The sequence below is a fragment of the Mobula hypostoma genome, chromosome 22 (assembly GCF_963921235.1).
Source record: "Mobula hypostoma chromosome 22, sMobHyp1.1, whole genome shotgun sequence".
Lineage (NCBI taxonomy): Eukaryota > Metazoa > Chordata > Chondrichthyes > Myliobatiformes > Myliobatidae > Mobula > Mobula hypostoma.
This window is the reverse complement of record NC_086118.1, coordinates 33,893,752-33,912,620: the sequence shown is the minus strand read 5'-3', so window position 1 is coordinate 33,912,620 and position 18,869 is coordinate 33,893,752. Positions and strand designations below refer to the sequence as shown.

General features: G+C 37.5%; 1 protein-coding gene across 3 annotated transcripts in view; it reads right to left on the bottom strand.

Annotated features, from left to right (window-relative positions):
* The window catches only part of LOC134360264 (casein kinase I), a 52,190-nt gene that overhangs the window by 11,227 nt on the left and 22,094 nt on the right, over positions 1–18,869 (bottom strand). For all 3 annotated transcript variants that reach the window (XM_063074412.1, XM_063074411.1, XM_063074410.1), the window contains exons 3-8: positions 14,366–14,514; positions 12,960–13,188; positions 12,319–12,489; positions 10,359–10,507; positions 5,780–5,948; positions 2,998–3,137 (exon numbers count right to left, since the gene is read on the bottom strand). In XM_063074412.1, the coding sequence (XP_062930482.1) occupies positions 2,998–3,137; positions 5,780–5,948; positions 10,359–10,507; positions 12,319–12,489; positions 12,960–13,188; positions 14,366–14,514 (1,007 nt within the window). The remainder of the gene's footprint in view (positions 1–2,997; positions 3,138–5,779; positions 5,949–10,358; positions 10,508–12,318; positions 12,490–12,959; positions 13,189–14,365; positions 14,515–18,869) is intronic.

Here is an 18,869-nt window from a genome sequence, read left to right as displayed (position 1 = left end):
TTAATCTATTTCTGATGCACCACAGTGAATTCATTTGAGGCAGCAATTCCCCTCTCAAGCAAATGTTACACAAAATGAACTTTCAACATGTTCATTTTTATCATTAACAGAGCTCCCAAATTACACCCATGATTGAAACATGAGATGAGGGCTTTTGCAGAAATGCAAATTTTACTCTAGAGGTCCATCTGATAAGAGTACAGATTTTTCTTGTGACCCACTTCCTACTTTGTTTTAAAAACTTGAATAAGGTTGGCTGCAAATGGAATATAGAAAAGGGAACTGAACAAATATGCCTTAAACTTAGAACAAGAATAGTCCAACTCATCTGGAGCCATTATTCTATATTAAAAATCAGCCTATTTTCCTATTAAGGCCTGAAACTGCTTTTTGTCTCATAATTGCATTTAAAAATATTATCAATTTAATACAAAGGCTTAGTAAAAAAATATAAATTAAGGTCATAAACTGCACCACACCAGATATGCTCTTGAATTCATAGGAATTCTTCAAAATATTGTTTTTGAATGTACATCAATAGATGTTGAACGCAAATATTGGACTCCCAAAGTCTCATTCTTTCAGCCACAAAATGCAATAGACTACTTTGGCCAACGATTACAGGTATTTGTCACTACCCTCCACTTTGTACGAGTTTGTAAAATCATGCTCAGAGGTACAGTTGTCTTCTTGTGTGCACACTCATACTTCTATGCAAGTGTGACTGTGCACATGCGGAGGTAAATTATGATTATTCGTTGAGGGCCATGAGCACAACAGAATTGTAAAAAATCTGTGTACTTATGAGAGTCTATAGGGAAACCAAATAATACTGAATGCAGAAAGCATGTAAATGGAACTTTCTCATAAAATATATGTAAACTGCCCGAGTGAGTAACATATACCTGATGCGCAAGCAAAGCAAAGATCTTCCAATCAGTCACTTTTTCCCAAAGTTTTCCCAAAACATTGTGCTATTATGAGATTCTCTTTCACTTTTAGTACAGTTAATTTGGTTAATTTGGCCATTGGTTAATTGGGCCAGCCACTTATTTGGACACCTCTGTCATTGAGAAAATAGCCGGAAATCCCATTATTTGGGACACTGTATCACTTAATTGGGACGGCAGAATGTTGCCAAACAGGTTCTAATTAGTGTCAGTCACGTGCACTTGCATGGCCGTTAAGGACACTACACCGTGTGTATAGCAGTTTTTAAATAGTGTCGCTTGCATGTGTTTGTGTTTAAAAAGCAGTGATTTATTTTGTCACTGATAGTTGGTGAGAAGTATGTAGCAAGACAATTCAGAACTGTATTGCTCGCTGCAGTTTCAAGCATTCAGGCTTGGAAATGCCAGAAATGGCTGGGAGTGAAAATGAAACAATTTCACTACTTCAACAAGTTATTACCTACGAAGCATTTGAAGGTACCCACAATTATCTTGAATATTAGAATGAAAATGAAGATTTGGAAGATGCAATTGCCGAAAGCCTTGCAAGAAGGCAGTCTATTATCTGCACTAGCTGTCTGCACCAATTTTGTTCATTAACAGTCAACCAAAAGACATACATACAATGGAACAATTCCTCTGTCAATAACTATTAGGAACTAATACTGTTTTATAGTACTGTAGATGTATTGGTAGCATTCTGATTTTTTAATATTTCATTGAAATACATAATTTGTTACTCAGTTAAACAGTAATTTATCTTATTTATAACTGTTTCCATGAAACTGGATAATTGGGGCAGCAGCTTAATTGGGCCAAATATACTAGTCCCAATGTGCCCCAATTAACAGGAACCCACTGTATATGATGCAACAATTCATGTTCAATGATCTTCATAAATGTGAATAATGAGAATGATTCATGGTTCAGAAGTCAACCAGATTTTTCTATGCAGGGCAACTAGATTTCATTTTTGTAAATTTATAACGAACTGCAGCCTCCTTAAGATCCAATATTTTATTCATTAACTTAAGTTATTCAGGCACCGTGACAATGCTAATAAATGACAGAGCCTAACAAATGCACCTGGCATGTTAGTAGCTGATTTCACTATCTTTTGTTGCATTGACAATGCACTTCTGCGACATCGAGGTATTCTTGAGAATAATTCAGGGGGCAAAATAAATTGCTGCAATTGATTTAATCATGGGAGATCAATATTTGGAATGAGAGGGCAAGATCACCTTCATATACATATTTCAACAAAATCTACATTTGAGCTAAATGTCTTGCGGAAGAATAATGGCAGAATATAGAAGTGCACGCATTTTATTGATGGTCAGAGAAACCTATGAACAGCAGAGAATATCCTGTTTCAGGACAGATGTGATTCAAGTATCAGTCCCATATTAAGTTGCTGGCAAGAATTGCAAAAGTATGACTTTAGTTCCACAATGTGAGAACATGTAAACAAAAATATGAATCTTAATATTTTATGAATGGGATAGATCAAAACATAGCTATATTTTATTTAGTATTCTTAGCCCAATCTCAGCTAACATTTTTCGAAGTTCTAAATGGATTCCAAAGCTTATCATGCCCTAAACATAACAATAACCTGAAGGAATCGTGCTCTTTAGTTGACATCCAAATTAAGTTTCTGATATTGGAACATTCAATGCCATGCCATCTTAAACACTCTAAATTTGCAGAGAATTTTCTTCAATTTAAAATGTTGCGATTACAACATTTTATTGTCCATCCAGGTTGCCCTGTACAATTAAGTGGCTTATTAAAAGTAACTTTTCTGCTGTGAGAGGCACATGTAGACCAGCATGTTTCTTTCTCCAAAAGACAGAGGTGAAGTAACTGGGTATTTACGAATATCTTTACATATCCTTGATCATCTTTATTGACAACTGCTGGTCTTCTAATTTCTTCTACACTGTTGGCCAAAGCATCATCTAAAGCCAACAGAATTTCAAAAATCCCTTAAAGCAACGAGAAAATGCATCATATTCAAGTTAAAGCTTTGCAAGGAATATACCTGTGATGTTGACATTCGTGATGTGTCCTGACGTCCAGTCAAATCTGTTGAGGAAACATTAACAGCTGCGCCACGATGCAACCTCATGCTCACTTTCCGCTCCCGTTCCATGCCAGAGACAGGGCGTGGAGATGTATTAGCTGAAGGAATAAACAGCAAGACATCAATTACAACCTACTTCAGAGGCAAGAGTTTGTCTGGTGTAAGTGTCCAAGTTTGTTAACTATTTACAGTTGAGACCCAGTAATATTTCTAAGGAACGAGGTATCTTAAAGATCAATTTCAAGCACATTCTCTAGTTGTGCAGAAAATGGTAGATGATACTATTTCAAAAACCCATTTCTAAATGCTTAATTTACAAATTTATGGCTTCACATGAATGATTTTCAAACCTCCAGTTTTCCACAGGAATCAAATTTCAATTAAAACATTCAATTAAAAAATGGTCAAAAGTTCAGTTATAAACCATGTATTTAATTACATATTATTTTAGACACCAGTATTTCAAAATCCAGTGTTGGATTTAACCTGGTTTGGCAAACTAAGCCCATATCAGTAATTAGTCCATATGAGTGAATTAACAATATAGGCACAAAACATTCAAAAGATTAACATTTTAGTCTCTTGTATAGATGGAGCATTTTGAAAATGGAGATCTGCAAATTGACGGATCATAATTTAAATGTGCAACTGAAATATGAGAGATCTTCTTACTTAAAAAGATCACTTAAGTTCACTTTGAACTTAAAATTTTAAAAAAATCAAAAGTTGCCGTATCTTAGGCAGCTGCAGTAAGCTCTCTTCATAGAGCAGTGAATTAACTACACAATGGCAATTCCCTTTCTCAATCATAAATGACTAGCTGCTATCTTGCAAAGCCATAATCATCTATACATTTATATAATCTGGGCAGCTATTAGATACAAATTTCATTAGACTTTTTATCTTCTTGGCAATATACAACCTGTCTTAAAAAGCATCACAATTAGGAGCAAAGATTCCATTGTAATCTTGGGGTTGAAACAAGATGGTGGAGAAGCAGAACTAGTGTTTGAAATCCCATGCCAGGTCCTTGCTGGTTTTTCCCACACAGGTAGAAAGCTTAACTTCAGGATGGCAAACAGTAGACAGCGTATGAATTCTAGAACATGGTGGCTAGCAAGGAATCCAAATGTGTGTGAGTGTAGGAAGGAAAAAACTTAAGTGGAAGGAAGCATTCAGGAGGAGAAGCTACTGAAAGCAATGTAATATAAACAGTATTGTAACGATACAAAATGGAACTGAGCAAGAGCAGTCACAAATGTGGGTTATAAAGGAGATGTCCAAGGAGATTGAGTTGGTAAATGCCGTCAAATGCTCAAGAATTACAGACAATGAGAAACACATTAAGTGCAAAGATAAATCATGTCTATAAGTCGTACAAGGTTTCAACTGTGATTTTTGTTAAACGAAGTGAGGTAAATACTGATTCCAAATCCACAAAGAACAGAAGGCAAGACAAGAGCAAGGCAATGCATCCACTTGAAAAAATGCAAGCTCTTCACAATGATTTTTGAGGTGCAAAAATTGTGAAAAATAACATCCTAATAATCTCTATCAAAAAATAATCTGAGTTTCTCCGAATCTTTCTCAGTTAGAATTCACAATTTCCATCTATGGCACAAAATCTCCTACTTTCATAATAATTATATTTTCCTGCCAATTGTGAATACACAATGCTGGACTTCTTGCTCCAAATGTAAATAATTATTTGGCATCAAGCAGATGAAAGGACTTCAGTGCAGTTCTCCACTTTGGTAATACTGGGGGTGTGTTCTGGAGTCTGATGCAACAAAAGGATACTAAAGAACTACCATAGGTCTAAAGATTGACAATATGACTGCCCTTTTATCATGCATTCCTATAATCAGGAAAAAACTGTGGATTCATAAGACTGTAAAAGGGAGGCGTAAAGCTCGTTTCAAGTTGGGGGGGGTGAGAGGGAGAGCAAGTCAGTGCAAGATGTGATTCACTGGTAGACCTCTGCTATATCTGCAGTGAAGTGCAAGATAGAATTCCCAAAATAGAAGTGTTTTTAAGCAGTGATTCCCAACCTTGTCTTCAAAAAGTCTAACAGGTAATGCAATGTGAAAATTCATTTTACAAAGGGTCAGACTAAGTAAGAGGTTGGAAAGCTAAATTCTAACAATTTCTCCAGCACATTTTACTTAAAACTTGTAGATAATTCCTGAATATTCTTGTCTTACCTTTCTTTTGGCTGCATGTCAATATTCACTAATCAACAAAACACAAGTGCTTATTAGTTTTCAAAACTGAAGTTCTTAGCAATTATTCATATAACCATAAATACAAGCAGAGATAATCTGTTTTAGCTACAGAAATAAGATTATACATTATTAGATGCTATCTGAAAAGCAAATACTTGCATTTATATAGCACTCACAATCTCAGCACATCTCAAAGTGCTTTGTGTCCAATTAAGTATTCGCTTCAATTACAACTTCCTGATTTATTCATTTATATATTGCACACAATTAATCATTTCCAATTCGTGTCAGTCTTCCATTCTGTACCACTCCAGTTTCCCTAAAGCTGAATTTGTTCTTCTGATTTATTTTTTGACAATGGAACCTTTAAGAATGAACATGTACTGAAAGATGCAAGGCTTCCTTGCTTTTAGAACAATCCACACTAAGATTTCAACATTATGATCGACGTAATAAAGCAGGTGACTCAGACATTCTTGCAGCTGCTTCTGAAGTAAATTCAGTTAATGATTTACCAGTATGAGACGTGGGTGTAAGCGGTGTCTGTGGTGCCACTTCCTGATTTCCTCTCAGTCTTCCAGAGGCAGTTGAGGGTAATCCACGAGCTGCTGGATTTCGACTGTGTCTCATTCTTTCCTCACGCTCCCTGCGTTCCCGATCTTCATCTGCTGCTCTGTTGGCTCCCTGAAATGATCAGGAAAGAAACCTTATGCAACAACGTGTCAATCAATTTCCCATCTTTAAGAACCAGTGGCTAATTAAATTTCCAAAATTACAGGTGTCCCCCGCTTTATGAAAGTTCGCTTTACGCCACTTCACTTTTACAAAAGACCTACATTAGTACCTGTTTTCGCTAACCAAAAGAAACCCAATGTGGATTTTCGCTTTTACGAAAAAAGACGCCTGCTTTAAACTCGTAAACAACAGGAATTCTGCAGATGCTGGAAATTCAAGCAACACACATAAAGGTTGCTGGTGAACGCAGCAGGCCAGGCAGCATCTCTAGGAAGAGGTGCGGTCGACGTTTCACGCCGCTTCGGGTCTCGGCGTGAAACGTCGACCGCACCTCTTCCTAGAGAGGCTGCCTGGCCTGCTGCGTTCACCAGCAACTTTTGTGTGTGTTGCCCACTTTAAACTTGTGTTTATGCCAAGAAAGACTACCATGACCGTGAAGCCTTGCGCGGGCAGGTGTGTGCGCATGTGCCGATTTTTTTCTACAAATTGGTTTTGGCTAAATCTTCCCAATTCTGATAAGTGAAGCTACACTACACATACATTATTTCTACTTTATGTAGGCTGTGTACTTATCACATCATTCCTGCTTTTACTATATGTTAGTGTTATTTTAGGTTTTATGTGTTATTTGGTATGATTTGGTAGGTTCTTTTTTGGGTTTGGGAATGCTCAAAAATTTTTCTCATATAAATTAATGGTTCTTCACTTTATGCCATTTCAGCATATGAAAGGTTTCATAGGAACGCTCTACTTTTGGATAGCAGGGGAAACCTGTATCTATATAACACACTGCTTTTATAGGACTAATAATAGAAGGGACTCCTAAGAAAAGAACACTTGTTAGTTAAACATCAACCATGCTAAAAGTTCCTTAATAGGCAAGTAGATACTCATTAACTGAAGCCCTGTGCCTTCAGTAGGAAAACTGATTGTTATAAATGCTTCAGGGTGGACTTGTAGTTTAAATTACATTCTCAGGAGAGGGGAAATTAAACACAGCTGAAGTTAATGCAGATTTTAATTTCTTAAAATGGAAAAGTGACTCACAAATAATTCAAAATAAATGCAACAAAAATCTGCATAATGGTTTTGAGAAGCTACACGTGGTTTCCAAAGATTGTTGAAGGTGTAACAAGAGAGACATAAATAAAGAATTAAGATGAAAAGTAACAGAAGTTCAAATCCCCTTCTCGACCACCACTTCAGGCTATAACAGGCAGGAACAACTTACCAAAAAAAAAATCGCAGATGTAAGCTAATATTACAAAATTGAACAGAAGGAAAGCTGATTGCAGTAGATAGTTATATAGTTAGCAAAAACAAGAGTGGGCTAATGGCCTTCTACACTATAAGCTTAACAATTTTATGATTTTAGTTAAAAGTCCATTTATCCAAACTAAGAAACCATTTGTATTCCTGTGTTAGCAAAGGATCTTTAATCAAAAGTAAAAAAAATAGCTTGAGGGGTTCAGATGAATATTATTTTTCCCAAGTTTGCATTCCCTTTAGCATTCCAAGTGGCAGTGGAGATCACACTCTTAAACTCTGTAGTGAGAGTCAATCTAGACACTTAATGGGAGATTGAAAAGCGTTGACGCAATAGAGACAACCAGATGGTATGTTGCCTCCTGGTGCCAGGATCAGGGATCTTTCAGATTGGGTCCATAGCATTCTCAAGGGAAAGGATGAGCAGCCATATGTCCTGGTGTATATTGGCACCAATAATAAGGTGAGGAGGTTTTAAGGAGCTAGGTAAAAAGCTGAGAAATGGGACCACCAGGGTAGTAATCTCTGGATTGCTGCCTGTGCCACATGCTAGTTAGGCAAGAATAGAATTATTTTGCAGGTAAATGTTTGGCTGGTGCAGGGGGCAGGGTTCAGATTTATGGTTCATTGGGGTCTCTTCTGGGGAAGATATGACTTGTACAAGAGGGATGGATTCCACATGAACCTGAGAGGGTCCAATATCCTTGCAGGCAAGTTGGCTAGAGTTGTTCAGGTGGGTTTAAACTAATTTGGCAGGGGGATGGGAACTGGAGTGATAGTGCTGAGGATGAGGTGGTTGTAGTTGGTTTACAAACAGAGGCAATGTGTACTGAGACTCCAAGGAAGGAGAGGCTGATGACTGGGCAAAACTGCAGTCAACAGGAAGGTAGAGGGGATGGTGTTGCTCTGTTGGTAAAAATTGAAATTAAATCATTAGAAAGAGGTGACATAGGGTCGGAGGTGTTGAATCATTATGGATACAGGTAAGGAACTGCAAGGGTAAAATGACCTTGATGGGAATTACAAAGAGGCTCCCAAACAGTAGTAACAAAGTGGTCTACAAATTACATCAGGAGATAGAAAATGCATACCAAAAGGGCAATGTTTCAATAGTCATGGGGGATTTTAATATGCAGAAAGATTGGGAAAATCAGATTAGTGCAGGATTTCAAGAGGTGGAATTTCTAGAATGGTATGAGATGGCTTTTTACAGCAGCTTGTGGTTGAGCCCACCAGAGGATCAGCTGTTCTAGATTGGGTGTTGTGAAATGAACCAGAATTGATTAGAGCGCTTATGGTAAAAGAACCCTTAAGATCAAAGTGATCATAATTTGTCCAAAATTCACCCTGAAAAAGAGGAGTTGGCTGGAAGGGGACACTGGCAGAGATGACGGCAGAGCAGTAATGGCTGGAATTTCTGGAAGCAATTTGGAAGGCCCAGGATATATACATCTCAAAGAGGAGGAAGTATTCTAAATGCAAGATGACACAACAAGAGAAGTCAAAGCTAACATAAAAGCCAAAGAGAGGGCATATTGTATAACAGAAAGGAAATTATAGGCCCATTAGTCTGACCTCAATGGTTGGGAAGATATGAGAGTTGATTGTTAAGTATGTGGCTTCAGGGTACTGGGAGGCACATGATAAAATAGGCCGTAGTCAGCAGGGTTTCCTCAAGGGAAAATCTTGCCTGACAAATCTGTTGAAATACTTTGGAGAAATAACAAACAGAATAGACAAAGGAGAATCAGTTGATGTTTTGTATATGGATTTTCAGAAGGCCTTTTGACAAATTGCCACACGAGGCTGCTTAACAAGCTATGAGCCCATGGTATTACAGGAAAGATTCTAGCAAAGATAAAGCGGTGACTGAATGGCAGGAATAAAGCAAGCCTTTTTCTCCTTGGCTGCTGGTGACTAATGTTCCCACAGGAGTCTGTGTTGGGACTGATTCTTTTTATATGTCAATGACTTGGATGATGGAATTAATGGTTTTGTTGCAAGGTTTGCTGACAATATGAAGATAGGGGGAGGGGCAGGTAGTTTTGAGGAAGTAGAGAAGTTACAGAAGGACTAAGACAGATTAGGAGAACAGGCAAAGAAGTGGCAGATGGAATAGTGTCAGGAAGTGTATGGTCATGCACTTTGGCAGAAGAAATGAAAGAGTTGACTATTTTCTAAATGGAAAGAAAATACAAAAACAGGCACAAAGGGACTCGCAGACCTCGTGCAGGATTCCGTAAAAGTTCATTTGCAGGTTTGAGCCTGTGGTGAGGAAGGCAATAGTAATGTCAGCATTCATTTCAAGAGGATTAGAATATAAAAGCAAGGATGTAATGTTCAAAATTCATAAAGCAGTGGTGAGGCCTCACTTAGGAGTATTGTGAACAGATTTGGGCCCCTTAGAAAGAATGTTTTGAAACTGGAGAGGGTTCAAAGCAGGTTCATGAAAATGATTCTAGTTTGAACGGCTTGTCATATGAAGAGCGTTTGATGGCTCTGGGTCTGTATTCACTGGAATTCAGAAGAATGAGGGGTGACTTCATTGAAATCTATTGAATGGTGAAAGACCTTGACAGAATGGATGTGGAAAAATGTTTCATATGGTACGAGAGTCTAAGACCAGAGGACAGTCTCAAAATAGAGGGGCATTCTTTCAGAATGCAGATGAGGAGGAATTTCTTTAGCCCTAGAGTGGTGAATCTGTGGAATTTATTGCCACAAGTAGCTGTGGAAGCCAAGTCTGCGTGTATATTTAAGGCAGAGGCTGATACGACTCTTGATCGGTCAGGGCATGAAGTGATATGGGGAGAAGGCAGGAGATTGGAGCTGAGAGGAAAAATGGATCAGCCATGATGAAATGATGGAGCAGACTCGTGGGCCAAATGGCCTAATTCTGCTCCCATGTATTACCGTCAATTACGAAACCACCTTGATCAAAATAATTAAAGGACTCAAGACCAAGAAGGATTATGTTATTTAATAAACAGGTTATCAACCAATATGAAGTAAATTTCTAATACCAAATCAGAACTAAACTTTGAATTTTTATGTAATATATTGAACAGTTACCCAAAACAGAATTACACATACAAACTTAAGCATATTCCAGTCAAAGACATAGTCATACGAAAAGCCTTGTCGGTGGAAGAGGTTTCGAAATAACTGCCTTAAGTAAGAGTAGTCCGGTTTGTCATCAAAACGCAGGGAGCGGCAGAAGTTCAAGTATGTGGCAAACTCAGCTGTGTGGAAATGAGAAAAAACACACAGTAAATTAATTCGTTACTTTCCTAAATTTCATTCTACATTCATTTACTATCTTGCTGATGGAATAGGTTCATAATTAACTGACTAAATATTATCTGACAAGAGGAAGACAACAAATATGGTCAAATTTACAATGGATGGTTACTGTCATATCTGAAACATGAGCTACACTTCATGTTTAAAATTGATTAGTAGAAATATTTTAATTTTACCTATTTACAAAACCAACAACATTCAAGAATCAGACCCTCTCCCTAAACAAAGGAACGACAATATGATGGGGGGGGGAGGGAATGGGAAAAGGAGAAAAGGGGGTTGGGGTTGGCAAAGAAAGTAATTTCAAATAAAAGACAATAATTTCAAATAAAATACAGGTTCTCTAATTAAAAATCCAGTGAAAATCTGGCTTCAATGTAACACCTATTCTACACATTTTTGCTGTTAACTCCTTCAAAAGGTGTTGAATTAGGTCAATTTTCTAAAACCCTTTGTGTTATATAGAGGATAGCAATAGAGGGGTGTTATTCTGACTGGAGCTCTGTAACCAATGGCGTTCCACAATTTTTATTGATAGGATTTATATTGCTCATGATTCATCAAAAACCCAAAAGTCAATCTGTTCAGGTTTTGCCAGGACCTTAACTCCAGACCTCACCCCAGGATATAACTGAGTGTGATATCAGAGACCTGGTAAAGCTGACACGAAAATAAAGGGGAACACACTTCAAAGGTTAACAATTGTGGTTGCTGGAGATCTATCCACAGGCACTCCTTGCAACCATTTCCCAAATCCAACTTTCTTCAGCTGCTTTAGTAGAAAGGTAAGAAAATGTGGGTGTTCACTGGCTGATGCACAATGTTCAATTTAACTTGCCTTCAACAAAATAAGCATCTACACTTGCTTTTGTCAAGATAGAGACAGTAAGCAATACACGGAAATACTTTAAGTACCACCAAAATTTCAGGCAATGAGCATCTTTGACACAAGATAGCACAATCATCTACCTTTGATAATCAAAAGCAAGTAATTCATCGTCAGTCACCCCATAGCTTTTCCACTAAGAGTGTGATGGAATATTTTCTCTTTGCCTTCAAAACCGAAGTTCCAACAACATGGGCTCAACAGAAAAACTAAACAATTTTGATCAATTCTCCATTTATCCTCTAAACATTTGTGTCATTGATAACTGGTACTTTGTGGCTGTAGTTACACGTAACCTACACCACTTTCAAGTCCCCAGGTTGCACAACAATAGTTGGGAAATAAATTACTGTTCCTTCATCACTAGATCTAAATCCTGGAAATTACCGCACATCTAAGCAGTGGGAGTACCTTTATCAAAAGCATTGTAGAGGATCGAGGGAGTGGTTCGCAACCCCCTTCTTCAAGGGCAATTAGGAATGAGCAATAAATGTTGGTTTTATAGGAGTCTAAATAATGGTTAAATACAGAAAAATTAGCATTACCTCACAGGATTTGGCCGAGCACAGATAGAAATTCAGCTCACAATTAAAATGGGTAATGTTTAATAGGTATTCTGAGGGCTTCTTTCACAACCATTGATTTTGGGAACCATCAAATTTGAACCAGTTACTATGTTGTAATTATGAATTATGGCTTGCTTTCCAGAAACTATTATGACAAATCAGAATCATATGACAAAAAGAAAAAATATTTCAACTGTCCATTTCAACATGGCCTTTACATCATAGATCTCTATGCACATCACTATTACACTATGCTTTTACAGTGACACATTTTTATGACCCCAATATTTATACTTACATGAGTAACCTTTGCACAGAACTTCAATGGGTGTTGACATTTTCTTTTCACTGATGCGTTCATACTTCTGTCTTTTTGTTGCTGCCTTTAGGCCTTGCCAAGGTAACGACCCCAAGTTGAAGTACATCAAAACATAGCCCAAAGACTCCAGATCATCACGTCGGCTTTGCTCTAGAAAAAAAAATGCGAACATCAGTTTGGTACACTATTAAATGACAATTAGAATGTACATCAAACTAATAATTCATGTATTTACAAACTGGATTTTGTTGGAAAAGGTTACAGTGCAAAATTTTAAGTTCAGTACATCTTAAAGTTCAGTAAATACATATTTTGTCAGGCAGAAAACAATGTTAAATATCATGCTGTAACATGTTTCAGGACATTTTCAAAATGATTCGTACAAATTAATTGCTCAGAACCACAACATCTTGGCAACAACAAAAAACAGCATGTCATGCTTCATAATGCCATAACATCTTGCATCGTGGAGCAGTGAGATAAATCAATTCTCTGCTGACTGGAAAAAAAATCTGAGATCTTGTTACCATTCAAACATGCGCATGACATGCAGAGAATAATAACCAAAAATTCAAGCATTTCTAACGCACAAGATAACAGAGGAACACTGGTTTACATACCTATTCCCAGATGTGTATTTATTGAGGCATATCGAGCTGTTCCTGTGAGGTTCTTATTTTCACGATATGGTATATGTTGATGTGTTCGAGCATCTCGGTATTTTTTTGCTAGCCCAAAGTCAATAATGTAGACTAGGTTGCCTTTCTTTCCCAATCCCATTAGAAAGTTGTCTGGTTTCACGTCACGATGGATGAAATTTTTTGAATGAATGTACTCAATTCTGCTGATCTAAATACAAGGAGACAAAGGAGATTTTAACAGAGATGTCAAACAGCACCTTTAAAAAAAATTAAATCAACCCTTGCATCCGAACCCCCCCCTCATAGCTGGCAAAATGGGGAAAGTCATTCTTCAAGCTTCTGCTTTGGCAGTACAGGAAGACTCATTGAATGGCATAGGACTAGTCATCTCTTCCATTCACTTTCCCCCAATCCCTATCAACCTATCCTATAAAAGGCAAGGTAGGGATTTAAAATAAAAATTAACTCTGGATTCTAGCTGGGAGACAAAACTCCAACTATGTAGCTGTTAAAAGGAGCCATTGTTACAAAATTCCTAATCCAACGCTGTTATTAATATGAACAGGAATGGTGTTAAATTGAAGTTATTCACTTGAAAACCCATTTATTAAGACTCATACTTCCTTCACCTCATCCATCACTTACAACAGTAATTTCCCTCTTAATCACATTATACCTTCCCCAAACATGCTTCCTCAGTCATTTGGCTTGTTCATTGGTAAATAATGTTGCAATTATGTTGGCTTACCAGTAGACTACAACAATGAAATGAAATGCAAAAGGAGAAAACGCAAATAGTATGGCCCCTCTGAATTTTGAAAGTAACCAAAGTTCTTGCATTGTTAATTTTCAATGTTTGGGGAGCACAGCTGGAAGTGCCTGCTTTCTCATGATAATGGACCTCAAACTGCACATCTTAAATTTACATGGGAATCAGACTGGTGTTGGACTCCCCAAATATCCTGGCACTTCTGCATCAATGTTTACCCAAAACAATTTGCATTGATGCAAAAAGTGGTAACATAACTACACCTGTGCAGTCAATCAAGAGCCAGATGGGGTTCTTGGAGAGGGGTTCTTCCATCCTTGCTCCTTTTCTGGTCGAGAAGCAACCTAGTTTCCACTTAGCACTTTTCCACAGCTGAAACCAGGAACACAGATGGGAAACAGCAATCACAAACCCATCTTTTACTACTTGAAGCCCTACAACACTACATTGTTTTTCCACAATCTTTTCACTCAATTTATAATGCAGTTGCTGGAAAGAAAAAAAATCATGTATTATATTGAAAATGGGTGCAAATTGGAAAGGAAAAATATTGCTTTTAGTCTTTTGTTGTCAATTCCACAATCACAAAAAAGCTACACGTAGAATTATTTCTTACCATCTGATCAGCAAGAAGGAGGACTGTCTTAAGGCTGAATTTACGAGAACAGAAGTTAAAGAGATCCTCAAGACTTGGTCCAAGCAGTTCCATCACCATCACATTGTAATCTCCCTCAGCACCACACCACTTGATGGTTGGAATCCCAACTGTACAAGAAATAAGTTGAGTATAAAGAAAGCACAAAGTAATTATCATCTTGCATTATTGTTAACTGTGAAACCTTACTTTATTGAGCAAGATTTATAAGTTGGTTGAATTTTCAGGTAGTTGATAGACAAGATTATTCAGATCGGTTCAAAAATATGTTTTCTTAGTTATTTCACTCTATTGGTTTCCTTGATTTCTGTTAACTAAATGATCCAAGTTAGGATGTTTTAAAAAAAAGAGAAATGGCTTAAGATTCAAACTACTCATTCTACTTGATTTGATAATTTAGCAAAGGGAAAAGTTAAGACACCAAACACCAAAAAGAACTAAAGGTTTGCGGCAATTAATTAGTTAACAACTCATTACAATAATTTCTGATGCCAGCCAACGGTCACAGCTTTGCTCAGGAGTTGCGCTTGAGACATGATCCCACTCAGAGGCAAGAGCATTTCCAGTTGAGCCAGTTGATGCTGATGGCATGCAAATTAACATTCTAGAATAGACCATGAGGTTTGTTGACAGTGCTGCCTATTGTCAGATAAAACCAATCAAATGTCAAGGGAAATGGCAACCACACATTCTGCAAGAATTGGCTAGAAAATAAATGTAACTGCAGCATTTCAAAATAACAAAGCAGAGCAATTAATTACATTCATTTTTATGAAAATTTGGCTTGTTTTGTTTTTAAACCATCGATTGATCACTTCAGACAAGATCTGCTCTGCCATTTTCTAGTTACATAATCAACTTACAAGAAAGAAAATAGTCTGTTCAATATAAAATCATGATTTAACAATTAACCTCCTCAAAATGCAACTTAACCTTTAGCATAAGACTCAAATTGATACTATGGTTTTAAAAAAAAGGCAGTATTAACTCAATTTCTAAAATCCACAAACATTTACCATTTTCTCAGCCGAGACTGCATTTTCCCAAGAAACATTATTTTTAAAAATAGTTCTTAACTTTGCTGGACAAAATAGTAAAATATTTTGAGCATATACGCTATTAAGGTCTAACAAAATTTTTTATCAAGGGCAAACACGAGAAAATCTGCAGATGCTGGAAATTCAAGCAACACACACAAAATGCTGGTGGAACGCAACAGGCCAGGCAGCATAGTGCCACTGTTTTGACCCAGTTCAATTTTTAACAATGGGCAGAAGAACAGGAAAGCTTTCAGATAAATTTATCATTGTGTATGAACAAAGTAAACATATAGATGGACTTGTGAAAACATGAACATTTTAAATTTTAACCACATGAAATTTGTATTAATTCAACTTTTGATGAATCCATCTGCACAGCGATCCACAGTACAGTCTGAGTAGTAAAATTAAAAGGCTTCATTCTTAAAAAGTTTTTATATTGTATGAAGACACGTTAGTTGTGTCAACTTCTAGCATTGAGATCTTGTATATTAAGGCTGCATTCAGATAGTCAGCTTGTGGAAAGTGAGAAGAACAGTTGAAAAGAAATGAACCTAGTAAATGATCTTCCACAATATGAAGTTCAAAGTTCAAAGTAAAACTTATTATCAGAGTACATACACATTACCACATATCGTCCTGAGATTCTGAGTGGTTAAAGCATTGAAATAACAAAGGTGTTTTAGTTAAAAATCAATCCATGGTTTGCTTTAATTCACCAGAGAAAACTACTTGCCAACAAAAAGCAAGGTCGCACTCATTTATTTGTATCTTGTCTAATTGCAGTCCTCATCCTAAACTCAGCCCTTATCATAACCCAGTCTTTTAAGTCATGAGTTTCAAGTTTTTGTTAAATTTTGTTAAATTTAACAAAATTTTGTTAAATTTCTGTGTGTATGCATGAATAGGCTGCTGAAATTTTGTCAATTTTCAAGTCATAAGATTCACACTAAATAGACAAGCACATCAGATTTTTCTAACAACCTGTTCTATTTAAAAAGAGCAATGCCTAACAATAACAGTTGGAGCTGATGATGCAAAGTTTATACTCAGAGATGTTAATTGCTCCATATTATACTTGGTTACCTTGTTCACAACCTGTTCAAACACTAGTGTGTTTGGGGAAGGTTCCCTGAAGAAAGAACATAATTCTAACAGAGGAAACATGAATTCTCCACTTCCAATGCAAGTGTTACATCACTTCTTTTTCACAATTGCAGGCTGCAAGGCTGGTTTATTAAATAGCAACAAAAACAATTAAATAGATTAACAGCCCTAATCAGAATTTGGCATGATTCTCAAACTCACTACTGAAATTTATCTGCGACTGATAGCCAATGAACAATACACAAAAAACAGTGGGTTACCAAGCAACAATACCTCAGAAAAGATTTCCCTATGGTAGAAGAATACAAGAGAATTATCAGTGATAAATACTTAGTGTGAACTATTTCTGAAATAACTACAACGCAATAAAAATTAGCTACTCAAGACATATTTGCTCCCTTACAAAAATGTAAGACTTCTTTTTGAATTCAAGATGTCAATATCAAACAATAAACAGATGATGCCCCATTTATTCTTTAACAGAGCAAACAATCTGGGTAAGCTGTTTCCTCCTCTGAAATATAACTCGTTGTTGATTAATGTAGTCAAAAATAAATGATCAATCTTAGATTACAGGCAAAGCATTCAAATGGGACAGGAGGATACGAATATGGAAGAGGATCCTTTGTAAGTACCTCAGTCTTGGAACTTGACCAGCATATTTTTATAACATATGGACCAAAGACATTGCAGTGTGGATATGCATTAAGGCTGGGAATGGAAGGAATGTAATGGCAGCTGTTGTCTACAGCTGTGACCTTAGGTGCACTGAAATACATTTGCAACTCTGTGTGTAGCATCTTTCTAGATTCAAAGTTCAAAGTAAAATTTATTATCAGAGTACATATGTGTCAACAACATACAACACTGAAATTCTTTTTCCTACAGGCATACTTAGCAAATCTATAGAATTATAACTGTGAACAGGATCAGTGAACAATAAGCTCTGCAAATGCGAATATAAGTAAATAGCAATAAATATGAAGCATGAAATTTTAAGACAAAGAGTCCTTAAAATGAGACCATTGATTATGAGAACACCAGAAATTGAATGAGTGTCCCCTTTTGTTCAAGGGTCTGATGGTTGAGGGGTAGTAACTGTTCTTGAACCTGGTGGTGCAAGTCCTGAGGTACCTGTACCTGAGGGCAGCACCAAGCAAAGGGCATGACCTGGGTGGTAAGGATCTTTGATGATGGGTGCTGCTTTTCCATGGCAACGTTTCATGCAGATGTGCTTAATGGTTGGGAAGGATTTACATCTTTTCTGCTCAAAAGGCATTGGTGTTCCCATACCAGGCCGTAATGCAGCCAGTCAGCTCACTTTCCATCACACGTCTATAGAAGGTTGCCAAGTTTTTAGTAACGTGCTGAATCTCCAGACTCCTGAGGAAGTAGAGGCGCTGTCATGCTCTCTTTGCAATTACATTTATATGATTGGTCCAGGACAGATCCTCTGAGATAATGACACCCAGGAATTTAAAGTTACTCCACCTCAGATCCTCCGATGAGCACTGGCTCATGGACCTCTGGTTTCCCTCTACTGAAGTTTACAAATCAGTTCCTTTGTCTTAATGACATTGAGAGGTGGTTGTTGTTATATCACTCAGCCAAATTTTCAATCTCCCTCCTGTATGCTGATTCATCACGACCTTTGATACAGCCCTGAACAGTGGTGTCATCAGTAAACTTGTACATGATGTTGCAACTGTACAGCCACACAGTCATAGGTGTACAGCAAGTAGAACAAGGGGCCAAGCACACATCCCTGTGGTGCTCCTGTGCTGACAGAGATTGTGGAGATGTTTTTGCCAATCCCAACTGACTGGGGTCTGCAAGTGAGGAAACCCAGGATTCAACTGCACAAGGGGTTATTGAGGCCCAGGTCTTGGAGTTTATTGGATTAGTTTTGAAGAGATGATGGTATTAAATGCTGAGCTGTAATCAGTAAAGAGCATCTTGATGTATGCATCTTTGCTGTCCAGATGTTCCAGGGTTGTGTCAGAAGGCAATGAGATGCTATCCACTGTAGACCTGTTGCTTTGGTAGGAAAATTGGAAAGCATCAGAGTTGCCACTCAGACAGGAGCTGATGTGCTTCAACACCAGACTCTCAGGAACACTTCAGCACTGTGGATAAGTGCCACTGGGCAATAGTCATTGAGGCAGGTTATCACACTCTCCTTGGCACTGATATGATCGAAGCCTGCCTGAAGCAGGTGGGCACCACATACTGCTGGAGCGAGAGGCTGAAGATACCTGTGAACACACCAGCCAGTTGGTCAGCACAGGTCTTCAGTGTTCAGCCAGATATTCCATCTG